At 40.4% G+C, this 18,873-nt stretch overlaps 1 protein-coding gene across 1 annotated transcript in view; it reads right to left on the minus strand.

Moving 5' to 3' along the window:
• The window catches only part of TPH2 (tryptophan hydroxylase 2), a 203,619-nt gene extending 185,559 nt beyond the window's left edge, over window positions 1-18,060 (minus strand). The window contains exons 1-2 of the mRNA XM_075274369.1: window positions 17,896-18,060; window positions 8,330-8,470 (exon numbers count right to left, since the gene is read on the minus strand). Of these exons, the coding sequence (XP_075130470.1) occupies window positions 8,330-8,470; window positions 17,896-17,994 (240 nt within the window). The 5' untranslated portion in view covers window positions 17,995-18,060. The remainder of the gene's footprint in view (window positions 1-8,329; window positions 8,471-17,895) is intronic.
• Between the last annotated feature and the right edge of the window lie 813 nt (window positions 18,061-18,873).

Below are 18,873 nucleotides of genomic sequence, written 5' to 3' on the forward strand. Positions count from 1 at the left end.
TGTAAATGATACAACTGAAAATCATACATTGTACTGCAACAAAAAAATCAACCTTCATATAGAAACCAATAGAAAAAAAAGTTATGGATCTTAGAAAGCAATGATTAAAAAAATGTTTAGTCCTAAAGGTCAGATATAGACTTGTTCTACAGGGGTTAACTTATTGCTGACCGCCTGCTGACTATGCATATCCAGGCAGTGGCTGATTAACTTTACAAGGACATACCTATACCCATCAGTGACAGACAGCTCATTACTATGCTACTTTCTCGATTGCTGTATACACAGTGCTTAACGAGAGCTGTGAAAGTTGCCATTAGGCCGGGGTCCCACATGGTGTAAACGCAGCAGTTTGGCCACAGCGGAAACGCTGCGGAACATTAAGATTACTGTAACAGAGAAGGAATACTATTGTGCAATTTAAAGAAAATAAAAAATCAGGAAAAATGTGAAAACCAGACATGTTTCCACTCCCCTTATTTTTATATTCTTCCAGATACTGAAAAAAAGAAAAACACGCAAAAATAAAATAGTAATTAAAGTCTTATATATCACAAAAAATGCTAAAATGTGTCCAGTGGGAAAAGTGGTCTGGTCATGAAGTGGTTAAAGTATGAGAATGGTCAGACTCAAAGCATCAATTTTCTGATTCTACTGTTTGATATTTGATATATATATTGGGGGTTTTTATGGCAATCATTGTTAACATCCCTGAACTTCATAGTCATCTGCTAATATGCAAATCTGCTGATTAATGAAATCACTTCTTGTAAAACAGTTCCATCAGCTATTCACACCTTACATGAGTACAGCACATTATAGATCGTATAATACATATGTCAGTGGAGCTAGTATGTCTCATATAGAGATCGCTGGCATACCCCTAAAATGATGTGATTGGTACATAATATACATTCCTTTAGAACTTAGCCCTATCTACATGAGAATGTAGCTCAAGATGTTCACAAAATTCAGCACTGACTTTAATGAATTAATCCAAATGTTAGTTACAACCATAACATCCACATTAAGATGTAATTGGGCTTTGAGAATCAGAGACATGGAGGAGAAGGGTCATCCTGAGGGGATTTGTTTAATTAGACAGGTACAAATGCAGCACATATAACATTTGGGGCATTACTCCTCCATACACCTGCTCTACTGGAAAGTGCAGGGCGATCAATCTTCTAAATGACAAGCCTTAGGCAACAGGACTACTGAAACCTATTAGAAAATCAGGCTATATCCTGAACACGTTACAACTTCTTTTTTTGTGTAATTCTGTGCAGTTAAATAGAAATACAGACATGGATTATTCATTTATAATCCTCCGAAAGTTATGTTACTGTCAAATAAATAAAAAGGCTGTGGGCATTCTTAAATGCAGTGTCCATTTCACTAGTACAGAATGACTTTACATTAGTGAATAAGAAAAATGTCCTTATAACATTAAACTATTAGCACAACTGCATCCCCCATAGTGCCCATGTGGGAGGACAAAAGTAATGGGTTTCCATAAAGAAACACCATAACAATACAATACATGTATACCAATTGAAGAATAAAGTGTGTGTATAAACAAAGGAACATTCGAGGTGGCGAGTAGGAGTAAGTTCCATACAACTAATCTATAAAAACTGGAAAACATCAGACAAGCTATGAAAACATTGTTCAAGTATCTTGGAAGTAATATATAGAAATATACACACTATAATACTGTGCAACTCAATTGCTATACATCTAATTGATCTGTCCTAACACACAGCAAAACAGATAAATATAACTTCTTCCATCTAAGGTCTCCTTCACACGACCATTGTGTTTTCCCCAAATTTCATATTCGTCATATTTAAAGAGGATGTTTCATGTCCTCGGGCACATGCGGTTTTATATTCCATTAGAAAGCCAACAGTGTGCTGAGTTCTTCGCACTGTTGGCTTTCCCGTTATGTGTCCCTGACTGGGGGTGCTGGAGGTCTTTGTATCAAGAATGGACACAAGGGAGCTCCACCACTTCACTGAGCAGCAACAGTCCATCACTACTTCACCTACAGTGGCTGCCTCATATCCCCACTCTCAGCAGCCCATTTATAGTCCTTAGCCAATGCCATACACATCATCCTTTGGGTCATTCTATGTTGGGCAGCAATATGGTCCCTACATGCATCAGGTGTGTGGACAGCAACCAGAACAGGAGGAGATTTATAGAGAGCCATTTTATGGTCCCAGCTCTTTCAGTCACAATTTATTTGGCTTGTTTGTATTATTGCATGTATCTGTTTTATATCTTTTGTTTTTACTGTTTCATATGATATATCATATTTCTATTTACTATGGGTGAAACAAGTATTGAACACATTTATTTAGGTAAACAGATTTCTAAAGTTGTTATTGACGTGAAATTCTCCCCAGATGTCGGTAACAAGTAGAGATGAGCGAAAACTGTTCAATCAAATAAATATTCGATCGAATATCAGGCCGTTCGAGGTATTTGATTCCAATCGAATACCACGAGGCAAACACACTAAAAATTTGTATCCCCTCTCACCTTCCCTGGCGTATTTTTTGCACCAATAACTGTACAGGGGAGGTGGAACAGGAACTACGACAACGGAGGCATTAAAAAAAAATTGGAAAAATTGGCGGCCGAAATCAGGGGACCTCCAATTTATACGAACAGTGGATTTAACATTCGGTTAATTTGAGACTGTGAACTATGTGACTGTGAGACAGAGACAGATGTACAGGCAGGGATAGCTAGGGATTACCTCTATTTAGGTGGGAATGTCACTCACCCAGCTCTTTGGGACCAACATTGATTGGTCGAATGCCATACAGAGTACAGCATTAGGCCAATCAACCCAGCTCTTGGAGCTCTACCTGGTTGGGATCCCTGTCAGCTTGCGATATGCGCGAGCTGACTTTTTCCCATAGGAATGCATTGACCAACATTGATTGGTCGAATGCCATACAGAGTAGAGCAGTAGGCTAATCAACGCTGGTTCTGTCAGAGGAGGCCGAGTCTAAGATCAGTCCACAGCAGTCTCCATTCGGGTCCGATCTTAGACTCCGCCTCCTCACAGACGAGCCTCCGGCAGAACCAGCGTTGATTGGCCGAATGCTGTACTCTTTATGGCATTCGGCCAATCAATACTGGTCAATGCATTCCTATGGGAAAAAGTCAGCTCCCGTATATCGCAAGCTGACAGGGATCCCAACGTAATACAGGTACTTGGGCTTGTTAGATTCCCCCAGGCATGCTTCCCCTGCTGTCCCAGTTGCATTCCAGGGTGTTGGCTTCATTTCCTGGGGTGTCATAGTGGACTTGGTGACTCTCCTGAGTCGAATGGTGGGTTCCCCTGAAACGAAGCATTTTTCCCCATAGACTATAATGGGGTTCGATATTCGTTCGAATAGTCGAATATTGAGCGGCTATTTGAAATGAATATCGAATATTTTACTGTTCGCTCATCTCTAGTAACAAGCCATCCAATTAACACAGACAAAGAAATCAAACCATAGATGTCTATAAATAAAGTTATGTGTAATAATGAGAAATGACAAAGGGAAAAACTATTGAACACACTTACTGAAATGCATTTAATACTTTGTACAAAAGCCTTTGTTGGTGATGATGACAGCTTCAAGACACATCCTGTATGGAAAAACTAGTTATATGCATTGCTCCGGTGTGATTTTGGCCCATTCTTAAAAACACATACTTCAAATGCTGAAGGTTCTGTAGGCTCCTTCATTGAACTCTGAGCTTTAGTTCCTTCCTTAGATTTTCCATTGGATTCAGGTCTGATGGTTGGCCCAGCCATTCTAGAAGCTTTATTTTCTTTCTCTGAAACCAATTGAGAGTTTCCTTGGCTATGAGTTGGGGATCAGTGTCTTGCTGAAATGTCAACCCATGTTTTATCTTCATCATCCTGGTAGTTGGCAGTAGATTTTTATTAAGAATGTCTCTGTACATTTGTCCATTCATCCTTCCTTCAATTATATGAAGTTTGCCAATGCTGTATGCTGAAACTTCACTGTTGGTATGGTGTTTTGGGGTGATATGCATCGCCTTTTGGTCTCATCTGACCAGACTATATTCTCCTGATATTTCATAGGCTTGTCTAAATGTTGTTGAGTAGAGATGAGCGAACACTGTTCGGAACAGCCGTTCCAAACAGCACGCTCACAGCATGCTCCCATAGAAATGAATGGAAGCGGCCAGTAAGCGGGGGGTTAAGCGGCCGGCCGCCGGCAAAGTCTGCGTGCCAGGTGCTCCCATTCATTTCTATGTGAGCGTGCTGTTCGGATCGGCTGATCCGAACAGTGTTCGCTCATCTCTATTGTTGAGCAAACTTTAAACACGCTTAAGCATGCTTTTTGTTCAGCAATGGAGCCTAGCATGGTGAACATTCATACAGGTCATGAAGGTTGAGGGCATTACTTATTGTTTTCTTACTTATTGTACAAAAATTGCACTTGTTGATTCCAGGTCTTTCCATAGTTCTTCACGGATGGTCCTTGGCTCTAGAACAACTCTTCTGATAATTCTTTTCACTCCTCTGTCTGAAATCTTGTGGGGAGCAACAATAAGGTTACCCCACCATGCCAGTCGGTCACTGTTATTATATCTACTTGTATACTTTGTGTATTGTATGTAAACCCCCAAATGTAAAGCACCATGGAATTAATGGTACTATATAAATAAACAATAATAATAATAATAAGGTTGTGAAGGTCTTGAGACAGCTCACTGGCTTTACCCATCATGAGATGTTTCTTGTGCGGCACCTTAGTAATGAGAGACCTTTTTATAGGCCATCAGTTGAACCAGCTGATATTATATGTCACTATGTGAAAGGATTGCTTTCTAATTCCTGATACATTTCAGCCAATGTCTGTGTCATTTTTCATTATTACACTTAATTTATGGATGTCTATGGTTTGATTTCTTTGCCTTTGTGGATTGGATGAGATTTTAATGACATCTGGTGAAAATTTAATGTCAATAGCAATTCTAGAAATATATTAACGTAGAAAATTAGTGACGTGTTCAATACTTATTTCACTTGCTATATATATATCAAACACGATATGAGGTATTTGTTTGTATTTCTGCATGCTACACCTTTTATAATTATTAAAATAATAAAATGATAAAAATGAGAAAATTACAGTACAATCACGGTTTAAAAAAAAAAAAAAAAAAGGAAACATGCAGAAACACTTAAGCTCGCAACCCGCGTCAAGGGTCCTCATTCTCTTGCGAGTCCCTAACAAAATCTAAGCAGGAAAAACGACATTATAAAAAATTAATGAACACCATGAATAGCATCCATCTGCTAAATAGATCCACAAGGTGAAATAAAGTAGTCTGCATAGAGATCTCAAACGGACAGACAGTCCAGCTGCTCCAGGACATCCATGAATGGTGTGATCCAAAGGGATGTCATACATAGGTCCCAAATGCTCGAGCTCACAGAATCCTCATGTCATGAATCCTCACAAAGTTATGTAGAATGACACTGGCTTGGATAACCAGAGTCATGTTGAGGACACATTGGAAGAAAGTTTTGAAACACCAACCACTTTGCTGCTTAAAATACCAAAGTTGCATTCAACATATCTACGTAAAGACGTGCCTCTGGTGATCTAAACCATACCGAGGGAATGTCCACAATACATGAAGAAAAAGTCCAATGTTGAAAAATGGTGTCGGAGGGCCAAAGGAACCAAGCAGTTTTCTAGGTTCAGGAAGGGCAAAATGATTGGTCCAAAGCCTTTCACCCATCCTGGAAGCCCTGAAGATTCCAAGATCAGCTGAACTTCCAAAGACATATATATTTACAGTTATAAATTGGTAGTTGCTGTCAACCACAGTTAACAACACCACTGAGGAAAAGAGTTTATAATTGAAATACATGGACCCTGAGAGAGGTGGCTTCTTTACACGAATGTTTCCCAGCAAGCGTACTCACAAAGTTGGTAAACTGTGCAAAATTGTAGAAACTCTCAGAAATCTGAAGCCAGTCTTGTGCCTTGGGCTCAGGCATCACCACTGCTCTCAAAAGTTGCCGAGTCAGTTCATAGGTCAGGCTGATGATACATGAAATCGTTGAGCAGCCCAGCAGGAACCGAAAGTGCAGTGAGGCAAAAAAAAAAATTCCCATTAGCCAGGAATCTATGATAGTAAAAGCAAACACAATAAAAACATTAGCAAGGATGAAAGGGCAAAAACAAATAACAAGAGACAAAAGCGGACAGTAGTGTACTTACCTGAGGGTGGCAAGAAGCCATTCCTTAGGAGACATGCACCATCGCATCTTGGTATCCTAGACAGTGAGCCCAGGATGCAGGTTTGACAGCAGACAATCAAAAGTCAGGATGGTCATGCGACAGTAGCTGTCGAACTTGTCCAATGGCTTCTAGAAACCATTGAGAACAGTGTGGAAATGACTCTTCCTGAGCCATTGAGACACAAGGGGGTGAACCCAAATAACTCCATTCAATTTCCAGCATAACAGACTGCTGTCCAAATCGCCAAGACACAAGACAGTCCAGAAGAGAATGACCCACACAAGAGAAAAACCATGTTTGCAGATAAAAAAAAGCCAGAAATCTATGTGTAGTCAGCAAAGAACTGCCCAAATAAATAGAAACGGGACTATCATGTGATCAATTTTAGAGGTTTGGGACTATCAAGTGACATAAGTGCTAGCTTTCCTTGTTTTTTGCAAATCTGCAAATACAAAAGACTACAGATACATTACAGACTGTTTATGCGGACTGCAGATGAGTTTATCTTCAAGTTTCAGACAGTATTTTTAATAAAAGAAAGCATCGCGACTGCAAGTGTCACCGATTCTGGTGGGAAAAGCTATGGAATGTGCATTAGACTCCCCCAATAGTAAATGTTGGGATAGATAAGGTTTTAGCTACTGAATTTCAATATGCCCAAACATTTTGCCTTCAGGGAGATAAGCTATATACATTGGTTTCAGGTAGCATCTTATTTCCACTACCACATTCAAAATATATGCATGCTCGGTGTAGGTGAGTATGTACATGTATGAGGATGTCAGGACAGATAGTTATCTAATGTGTATGACCAGCCACATTTGGGCAAATGGGTCCAGATGGCACAATAGCTGTCTCCAGTTCAGCTTTAATATGGTTTCTTGCCTTCCCTCTTGTTAACAGACACAGTTACTTTATAAAGATTGAGATAAATCTATAGAGTGGCAAGATGTTCACTGTGTTAAAAATAGAAGGATTTTTCTACTATTTCTATAAAATAGAATATGCAGCACAAGTAGTAAAAATCTCACAAAAATCAAAAATAACCAATGGTTGTTAAGCTGCAGTTATCGGCACTTCTGGCCCTTGTTGTGTATAGTACGTGTGTCGGAAGCAGCTCCATACAGAGACTGTATGTATGAATTTTCTTAAGTATAAGCCATAAATTTCTCCTTCCTGGTCAACCCCTTTAAAGCCTCTAAAATACATAATCTATATCAATTTTCCACAAGCCACAGCATGTATTGCTCCAAAATGTAAAAGCTATACACACCTTTACACCTATACACACCTGTTATTGTTCTAATACATCCAATATGAAAAATACACAATTTTGCAAACAGCCTTCAATAAAAATATTCTACAACTTTGCGCCTGTAGCTTCTACAATAACACACAAGATATATGTTAAAGTAAGGAACACATAGAAGGAAGGATGACTGCAGCATCAGACTACACATGTTCATAGTCTGTTACCATGAAGATTTATAGAATTCACAGAAACCACAGACATAAATCAGTGGGATATTTCTTCTTAAGGGGGCATTCACATGGAGTAATGCCGGGCGTGTATCACAGCTGTACACGCCGGCGTTACAGCAGACTGCCAAACACTTCCCATTCACTTCAATGGGAGAGCTCGTAACAGCGGCGTTTACGAGCGCTCCCATTGAAGTGAATGGGAAGTGTTCGGCAGTCTGCTGTAACGCCGGCGTGTACGGCTGTGATACACGCCCAGCGTTACTCCGTGTGAATGCCCCCTAAGACTACTAGAACAGTCGCCCTATTTCTTCATTTTAGATGCACTAGAAAAATACAGAAATGCAAAGGACACTGCTTTGTAGTTATTAATTAAAATACCTATAACATAAGACTAAAATAAAATTACAAGATAACATTTTTTCTGAGCCATGTACTAAAGTAGGAGAATCCATCTATCATTTCCCTCTGGTAATAAATGCTTATCGTGATCAATGAGCTGGAAATTGTTTTGTTTCCTTCCATTTTTTAACATACAATAAATGAAAACTTACCTGAAAGATCTTTAAAGTTTGTAATAAACCTCCAACTTCATTTTTCAAAGTGAGGACAACTGCTGTTTTTTCTATTTCAGCAGCTGGTTCGGTTTTGCTACATTTGTTCTCATCAATTTTCACAGCATTCAATTTGTCACGCTGAAAAAAAAAAATAATAACAATAATAATAAGCTGATTGAACAATGACAAGCTCATATTTAATAACAAGTAGACAGATCCATAATCATCATAATACTCCAGTGTTCTTCATGGTGACCTGCCAGTCAATACACTGGCACCAGAAATAGGGAGTGTGAACCTACTTCTCTTATATATGTCAATAGAATCAGGGGAGTATTGATCTTGGTCGCAGGGAGTTTGATCGAGACCGGGCCTGGAGGGGTATGGCGCCCATAGCCAGTTGGAAATGGCCAGAGCCTGGGCCACAGTGGCCGGAGAAAGCTTTTTTCCCCAACCACTATACATATTGTTAATGGAAAGGGGCCTGACTGGGCACCTTTTTATTAAATGCCAGCCTAGGGAAGATGTAGAAAAATAGAAAAAAAAAAAAAAAACTTATACTCACCTGTCCTGGGCTGAGAATTCGCTCCAGGGTTCCTCCTGCGGTAGATGCTAAATCTTAGTGTGCTAAAGGTCCTTTAACCCACTAGGATATGATTACACTCTTGTGTGGGTGGACTCGCAGAGCTATTCTGAATTGTACAGGACAGGAGGAGAGTTGAGAACATGTGTGAGCAAGAAGGGGACATGGGGGTATAGGCTCTGTGTGAGCAAGAGGGATATATGTAGGTGTAGGCTTATGTGAGTAAGAGGGGGGAAAGCGGGGTTCAGGTTTTGGTAGGGAGTGTGCACTGTTAGCTCATAATACTATGTGGGACCACTATCAGCATATAATACTGTGAGGGGGCGACTGTAGAGCATATAATATTGTGTGGGGGCCACTTTCAGTATATAATACTGTGTGGGGAAATTGTGAGCATATAACACTGTGTGGGGGCCACTGGTGAACACATAGTACTGTGTGAGGGCCACTGTAGAGCATATAATACTGTGTGGGGCGACAGTGGAGCACATAATACTGTTTGGGGCCACTGTTTTGCACAAAATACTGTTTTGGGGCCACTGTGGAGCGTGTAATAGTGTGTGGGGTCCACTGCAGAACATGTAATCTGTCCCAGTATAGTTTACATGCCAGGTGCTGCACTGCTCACTCACCATATTCTTGATAACTGCAATTGTGGGTACTAAAGCTGTATCCCTTTCAAGGATCTGAAATATCGCTTCAGCGCCCATAACCACCACTATCAAGAATTCACTCTAGGAAGTGGGTTGGCAGTCCCGGACAAAAGTTTACACCCGGGCCCACAGGACTTTAGTTATGTCACTAAATAGAATATTACCATATATTATGTTTACCAATTGGATACATGTCAATATTAAAAGGGATTGTTTCACATTTTGTTTTTAGGAGGTATTTCCATTTTGTGATCTTATCTCGTATCTCGAGGATATAATGTTACTGTAACGTCTGTAATGGTTCAGAGTTCTTCGCTATCCTCTGTCCATAGGGTACAGTGCAGGTGGTGAGTCCAGCTATGATTTTAAGTTTTTCAGTTTTGTTGTTGTACTCTATCTGAACACAGCTCTATCCCCTCTGCTATTCATTCTTCCCCACATCCATTTCTTCTACTGTTTGTTTCCCTCTGCTCCTCAAACTGTTAACTTTAGCTTTACTTATGTGATTGATATCCTTCCTGACCAATCAAGCCTGGGGCAGATTCCTGACATCATATATATAGCTTTCTTACCCTCACCTAAGTGCTTGATATTAGTCTATGTGGAGCATGACAGCGTTTTTCTCCTGTACCTCTTTTTTTTTTCAGACCTGTCTATCCTTCTAGTCCTTGTTTTGTTCCTACTGCCTGACTGTTCAGGCCGTTGACTATTTCGCTACCTGTTCTCCTTTGTTTGTGTTTACATTTGTGACATAGGAAGGGACCATAGCACAGTTATCCTCTACCGCTTAGGGTAGCTGAGGTAAGCATGTAGGGACTTCAGGGTGGGTCTAGTATTAAGGCTCACTGTCCTTGTCTTACATTGTTCTTCTGGCTAGTTGGTGGATGAAGACTAGCTGCCATACACTGCATACAGTACGTACAGAATAATCTGCTCTATAACTATCTTTCTATCACTTAGAGACAGCCCCTTTTGAGGAGGTTATCTTGCTAGATAAGCTATACTCTACTTGCCAGTGATATCCCCATGTAAAGCCCCGCCCACCCCCTAGCCATTCAACTAATCAGAGTGAAGGAGCCCAACCAGGGACACTCACTCCACACCTTTTTGCCGTGTCCTACATACTGGTCAACTGTAAGGACTCTTTAGAGCCACTCAGGAAGGTGATCTATGTCCTGTCCATCTACCCCTCAGAGTCGGACCAATCAGATCGGGGGGGTGGAGCAGTAGCCATGGCCAAGGAGTCACGGACCAGTCAGGGGGTGGAGCAGTAACCACATCCACTGGCTTAAACAGCCATCCTATTCATTCAAGCTGTTGAGCCTTGTCAGATCGGAGTAATACACCACATTATATACATGTGGGCAATAAATCGAACATTAGCAATGATAGACTAAATAGATATTGAACAGACCTTGATATTGCATTGATAAGATACATTGCAAAGTTTCATAAAATCCCTTGTACTATTCCTTTATGCAAAGTTTGTTGAAACAAAAGTGCCCATGTTACCATTACGGTTTAGTTAAAAACACACCTGACCTGTCACGGCTTATCTTTCTGAAGCAGAAAGCCACTATAAACACTCTTAGCTATATTTCTCACTCTATAAAATCCACAGTTTCTCGTTATCTGTTAAACAAAGTAAAACACGGTATAGGAAGTCATTGCTCTAATCTTTTAAGTCAAGCAGAAACTGTGTAACCATCAGCTATGCAATATGCACTTTTTAGATCAACCAGAAGCCAAGCACTATAAATAAACATATACTCATACATTTCTTGTCCTTGCTCAAAATCAAGGCTTAAAACAAATATCCATCTTTCAATAAAATCAGGGCCAGCGTCAGCACCGGCAAGAGGCAGGTGCCAGATGTCACTGAGCTCAAGGGGGCCCATTGCTTAGGTGACAACTCAAAACATCAGTTTTATTAACTAAACTTGCCATTGTCTGTCTGCAACCCCATGTCCTAAAGTCTCCCTTCTCTCACCTGCTGTTTATTCCAAGTGATGTATAGTGCTTCTGTAACAGCTGATAGGTAAGGGGCCACAGATAACTGATCGATGAGCAGTGAAAGTGTTAATCCTGTTAATTTGCTAACATTTATTAATCCGCTCACTGTATATCTGTAGTTTTAGTGAGGAATCATTAAAATGAATGTTTAGTATAAAAGAATGAAATGATAAAACTCAACAGACTACATTGTATGTCAATGGGATCTATTGGATAAAGATGGTGTTTGCCATGAAACACTGTGTTGTGATTTGCATTTATAACAGAATCCATGATGCAGATCCGATCAGAGCCTTGATTCGTTTGTTTCTGGGTACATAGTTTATTGGGACTACAATTATTACAGTACTGTACGAGTAAGGCTAGGGTCACACTTTTTCATTTTTTTGACAGAATTATACAGGCTGCACCCTCAGTTTGCATTCACCAAAATTCAATGCAATGTTGAAAAGCCCGAAACTTTCTTTGTTCACTCCGAAAGGGCAGATATGATGTTCATTATGAATTGTAGCTGTCACTGGCTGTAACTTATTGGGCCTCTTACCATGATTACCAGAGGCCCGCTGAGAATCTTGAGCCAGCCCTGTTTTATCATTACTATTTTTTAGGATAGGTTCACATTACTGTTATTAATGCTCATTGCTGTCATCCATCATATGAGGAGAGAAATACACATTACAGGGGTTATCCAGGATAAAACAATACTTTTACCCTAAGCTAAACACCCTCCCTTGCCAAACTTCTAACTTACTTACTTTACTAAAAATGTATATTTACTCTGATCTCTGGGTTGGTCATGTGACTGCCCCAGGCACATTTTCTGAGAACGTTTCATTTCCCTTTTTCCGGAAACAGAATGTCACCAATACTACTCACCCCCCAGCCCAACATACTTACCTGTCTTCCTGTCCGGATCTTCTGGCCAAGTAACATCACTTAATCTGCGGGGGTGGTTCCTCCTTTTCTTTGATGTCTGCCGGCCTACCATGCCTGCACAATGGAGCTGGAGTGCTGTCTGCAAAAGGAGAAGGAGCTAGCTGCACAAAAGGAAGGGTTTCCCCATGCCCAGAAGATCTGGACAGGAAGACAGGTAAGTATAATGGGGTGGGGCGTGGGCTGAATTACTTAGTTATGAAGACCTAGTAGTGGATAGGCTAGCTAGGGAAACATGGAGGAGATATGAGGGAGATGTAGTGTGAGTCAGCTCTGAGTGAAGAGCAAGGGATCATGGAAGTTGTAAGATAAATGAAGAGGAAGCTACACTATGCAAACAAATGCAGAAGATGCCAGGAGCTCCTAGAGAAACCTAAAAATCACTCAAAACACAACCAAATGTATTTAAGTGAACTTATTAACCCATTAATAGCACTAAATGACCTTTTAATTTTTTATTTTTTTTAACCAGAAAACCCCTGCTCCAGAAGAAGACGCGCAGAGAGGCCGTTCCTGAAGATGATAGAGGCGTCACTGGAGAGTTCTCTCTCAGCATTGGGGACACCCCCAGTGCTGTTTGAGTGCTGGTGACCGCCCCCAGTGCTGTGAGAGAACTCATTTGCATACCGAAGAAAACAGGAATTTCTACCAAACGGCAGTGTGGAGAAGACATCTAAAGGTAGGAGAAGAATAGCCTTTCTTAAAGGGGCTCTATCTCTCTATCTACAAAATTATGCTGTATGAGCCCCACATATGCGTGAATAGCCTTTAAAAAGGCTATTCAGGCACCGCTAATGTTATTTTAAACCTCCCCCTAACCCCCCTGTTTTAAAATAAAACCATATATGTAAATTATACTTATCGTGCACGCTGAGGGGTGATGCACGGTCCGACGTCATCTTCTGGCACGCCTTTCTCTTCTTTCTTAATTCGGCGACGCCCTCCGGTCCTGGCTCTTCCACGCCTTCATCTTCTTTTCTTCCGGAATCAAGAAGTTCACGAGCATACTGCGCATGCGCAGTACGCTCGCGAAGTTCTAAGTGTTACTTAGAACTACAACAAAAATGGCACCAGCGAGTTTGCAGTAGCACTCTGGGGGGAGCGTTACTGCGCACGCGCGCAATTTGAACACAACTCACCGGAAGAACAGTAGATCAAGGCGGGGAAGAGCCAGGACCGGAGGACGTCGGTGGAAGAAGAAAGAAGAGGAAGCAAGATGACGTCGGATAGTGCAGGACTTCCCAGCGTGCACGGGTAAGTATCATTTGAATAATCGTTTTTAGGATATTATTTTAAAACGGAGGGAGGGGTAAAATAACATTAGCGGTGCCTGAATAGACTTTTTAAAGGCTATTCAGGCATATGCGGGGCTCATACAGCATAATTTTTGCTGATAGAGCCCCTTTAAGGCTATTCCTACGTGTTATCGAGAAAACAAAGCATTTTAATGGTAGAATCCCTTTAAGTGCAATGTTGTATGTAATTGTACGCAACTAGCGGTAGCTCCAGAAAGTCATAATCCTAATTCTAATGGACACCATGTTTATAAATATCAGCCAAATCCAGTGATTTCAGAAAGTAGTTGAAGGTGCTCCTTGCAGATACTATTTGGGACTGCCAAGTGATCTCAAGTCCCCCTCTCTTACAGTCAGATCCCCATACCCCAATAACTTTTCCTAGGGTCATCAGCAGCATTGGTGAAGCTTCCAGGACATATGGTAACATCATTTTCACAATGTAAGGTCCTAGAAGGTATTTAGTATTATGAGCTCTGCAGTGTTTTGCAGAAATAGTAAAGAAACATGGTTACTCTAGGTTCACACCAAGGCAGAAATCATATTTTGTTATTTTATTCCATTCATCCTACCACACAAAACAATTGTATTTCTCCTTTTATATGAAGCAGAACTAAGTCAATACCACCTGTGTCCCAGTTTACTTTAGGAAGATTAATAGGGATTCCTGTAATTTCTTATTGATTAACCAGGAGACATCCTAGGGATCATGCTCCTATAAGCAGTAAACTAGGTCAGACCGCTTGTTTCTTAGCTATTCATCACCCTAATTCAGCCCCTCCTATATTAACTGTACACCCTGTATAAAGCCATTCACATTACACCACTCATATACATGCTCTATGCCAAACAATCAATGTCATTTCTATGCAATTTGCCAATAACTACGTGATATGTACCTGAAACTCCTTCCTCTATTACCATTATGTTCTATATACAATCATACCCTAGCCAATTCCAATTATATAGGCTGGATATACTCAAATATTATCTGTATAGCACATGATATTTCAACCACATTTAGGCCTGGGCCCTATATCGCATAAACAACGTGCGCTTTTTTTAAAATGAGGATTGCTACATGGGGCCTTAGCATTAAAAGGATTTCCAGTATTATAAAAATATGGCTGTTTTCCTCCAAGAAGAGCGCCACACCTGTTCTCAGGCTGTGTGTAGTATTGCAGCCCAGTCCCATTCAGTTAATGAAGCTCGACTGCAATAAAAAGACAAAACCCATGGACAAGTGTAGCACCATTTATAGAAGAAAATAACCATACCCTGGACTTCTCCTTTAAAGTAAGGCCAAATATTTGTGTAAAACTCCCTCTTGTAAAATGCCACAACAATATAACAAAGGTTGGTTCTCATGCAAAGGCAGCCCCATAAGGATTTAATAGCAATGATAAGAAAAATCATTCCCTTAAATGCTCATTAGGAATCTCTTCCAATGATTTATTGACTCCAGAGATGATCATTGAACTTTCAACCAAATGTCAGTGCACAGTTATTAATACAGCCCATCCTCCCCTACGCCATAAATCCTGGCACATATCATCTAGTTGTTCATGCTTCCACAATACAAACATTTGCAGGATGAAGATGTTTTAACTCTTTGGCTGACTTCTAGTGTCAAGTTTCCACATGCATTTATCAAGTTAAAGCAGTTTTCCATAAACAACATTGATGACTTATTCTTAAAGGGGTTTTCTGGGAAAAAAAACCCAAAACAAAACCTTTTTTTTAAAAAAAAAAAAAAAAAAAAAAAAAAAAAAAAAAAGGTATTTTGGTGCTATTAGCTTCCTGCTGTCCTACCACAACTCCCATGATCCCCCCTGTCTCACACCCCCTCCCTGTTTCCCTAGCTACCCCGTGGACTACTAGTCCTATCTATCTACCTACCTCACTCAGCCTCAATCCCCAGGTGACCGCACCAGGTATAAGGGTAAATATAGATTTTTTTCTAAATAAAATCAATTAGAAGATTGGTGGGGGTCCAACACCCAGGACCCGCCAATCATCAGACCTCAGCAGCCTCTATATGAAGAAAAGATCCAGAAGCAGATAGACAGATGTTCTGTTCTTTTTGTAGTGGCTGTAGAGTTACTGCTGCCAAGCCATTTACTTGTATAGGAGTTGCGGTAACTCAGTATGGTCAATACCCAGAGAATAGAGCTATCTGCTTCCAGCATTGTTATCTGTATAAGGACCGCAGAAAGTAGCTAATTGGGGGGAAGGGTTTCCACTGTGTCAGAAATCCCCAATGGGTTTGAAAACTGGCTGTCGGGTTTCTAGTTTCTCTCGGCAGAAGATGAAAACCCGAAAGCGGAGACCGGAAAAGGTGTGAACCCACCCTTAGCAATATTGACCTGCAGTATTTGTGTAATACTAGGTTCATGTCTCCGTTGGAGTCAGCAATTGGAGACTCCGCCGCAAAAACTGCAGAAAATCGTCACTGAGAAAATTCCTGTATGGAGCACTTTTTTCTCTGCCAGTTTCAGTTTACAAACAGCAGCCATCTGACAGACACCTGGTGGACCTCATTATGGTCTAAGGGGTCCGCAGGTTTCTGCGCATAACCACTGTTTTATCTGTCCAGGTCTTCATCATTCAGTCTCCTAATGGAGAACAGATGTGAGTTTGTATGTTTTGTCTTTGTCTGGATTTCATGTGAATATTTCAGTTTCCCTCCACAAATGAAAAACATGACACCATGGTGAAACCTGATGGAGCATGTAACATGTCAGTGGCGTTGTCTTGGGAGCCGCCATTTTCTGTCATATGAAAGACTTAGTACGGTAAGCAGTGAGTGTGTGACTTTGTATTTGAATTCTAAGTGTGCATTTTGACTCTCCACCTATATCACACAGTGATATGTGTACAACTATGGGAACCGCCATGAAGCAGCTTCGCCCCAGCTCGGCAGGAACTAAAAGAACTGCTGAGTCCTTGAGAACCCAGATCATCTCTGCAGTACCAAGAGAAACTAATGTCTATTATGATTTTATGGGGAGACACAATGTGTAAATAAAAATACCCCCAAAAAAATGGAGAGGTGATAAAAAGAAAATATTTTTTTTTTGTTAGCAATTTTTTTAGTACTATTAAAAAAAGACAAAAAAAACCCCAAATGAAACGTGTAAAAAAACAGACATGTTATTGTTTAGATTTATGCAGATATTAAAAAAGAAAATAGAAATTATATTTTTTAAAAAACCCTATACATCACCAAAAAAGGCACACAAATGATTACACACAATAACATGAACAATAACAAAATTTCAAGTCCTCAAAACTACATGTATACAAAAAAAAGCCAGTATGTATGTGCAGAAACCCCCAGAGGCGTCACCTCCGTGTGCGAGCTGCAATCAATTGCTCATATCCTAATATATGCAGACATCTGAATGTTCCCATATTCACATATTTTCCGACTGACTCTAAAAATGAATCGTGTAGACAGACAGATCGATAGATAACGGATAACTAATGCAAATGATGGAAGCAGGAAGGAGATTCCACATGAATCACATCGACTGTCAATAACAGTAAGCAAAGTCATGGGCTTTCACATTAAGGCAGAATTTGATATTTTCAGACTAATGGTAAATCTCCTGTCCTAATGCAAACTGTTTGGAGAGAAATATTGTTTTATTGGCTGGAATAACAGCAGGCGTCACTCATGGAAGGGCATGTTGTGCTGGTGTATTCATTATCAAGATGGATGTGTAGATTCAGCACCTAGCAGACCCAAGTGAACACAGTAATACATCTCTGAAACTACAAGTGGTGGCAAAGGAAAAAGCCATTCATCAAAGTTTTGCAGTACTTTGTTCCACTGCAAAATGACTCCAGCTCTGCGCTCCTATTAGACCTAATGGGATATTGCCATTGATAAATACCTTGGTGAATGGACAGGACATTTTCTGGGTTAAACAAGAGAAATAAAGAGCCATATAAGACTGAACACAGTTCTTAGCCATGTTTTATAAGCAACTTTGTAGAACTTTAGCTATACAATCCAATGCCATCACTTCAAATAAAGGAAAAAAATAAGTAAAACATTGAAATGAATTTGCTTGTACTTACTGCTGAGCTGCTAAAGAAATCAGGGGGCATTGCAGAATCCAAAGACATTCCCCTCCTAGCCATGTATTTGGAGGAGAACATCATCATTGCAGGCTGCATTTTGACTTGTAGTTAGTCCAGTGGGCAGCAGAGGGCGCTGTGGTCAGACTTAGCTTCTTCTATTTGTGTTGTACAGACTTCTTGAGTTTCTCCTGTAAACCTGCTTTTTATATGGAAACCTCACAAGTCAGCTGATTGATGAAGGCACATGATTGCAGCTATTGTTGGCCTGTCATCCCCAAGCATTTCAGGAATACCTCCTTCTCATTATATTAATAAAGAGCTCAGGACAACAGGCTGTACATGCTGGGAGCAGAAGTAAAGAAGCCAGCGCTTTCTTCAGAGACTGTGAAGGGCCTTGGCCTGGAAAAGTCTAGGTCAGAGAATGCAGGAGAAAGGCTCCTCTATGGATTAACCCCTTCCACCGCATAGGTTTCATTGTGCCGCATTTATTGGACATACAAGACAAAATAAAGATTGCTGCTGAGATAAAGTGTGTAACCGGCTCCATTAAATGTAATAATAGCAAAAACACTGCACATTACATACATGAATATTACATATCTTTTATAATATTTCTATACACCTATACAAAATGCTGTCAGGATGTCCGGATTCGCAAGTGTAATGCTGCAAAAACATTTTTATTTTATTAAGATTAACCCCTTCCCGCTACAGGCATTTTTTGATTTTCGTTGTTTGTTTTTGACTCCCCTCCTCTTCCAAACCCCACAACTCATTTATTTTTCCGCCCTCAGAGCTATATGAGATCTTAATGTTTGTGGGACAAATTGTTCTCCATGATGCCGCCATTAATTATTCTGTACAATGTACTGGGAAATGGGAAAATCTTCAGAATGGGGTGGATTTGAAGAAAAGATGCATTTGTGCTTTCTTACAGGCTTCGTTTTTGCAGCGTTCACTGTGCAGCCAAAATGA

The sequence above is a fragment of the Leptodactylus fuscus genome, chromosome 5, assembly GCF_031893055.1.
Source record: "Leptodactylus fuscus isolate aLepFus1 chromosome 5, aLepFus1.hap2, whole genome shotgun sequence".
NCBI lineage: Eukaryota > Metazoa > Chordata > Amphibia > Anura > Leptodactylidae > Leptodactylus > Leptodactylus fuscus.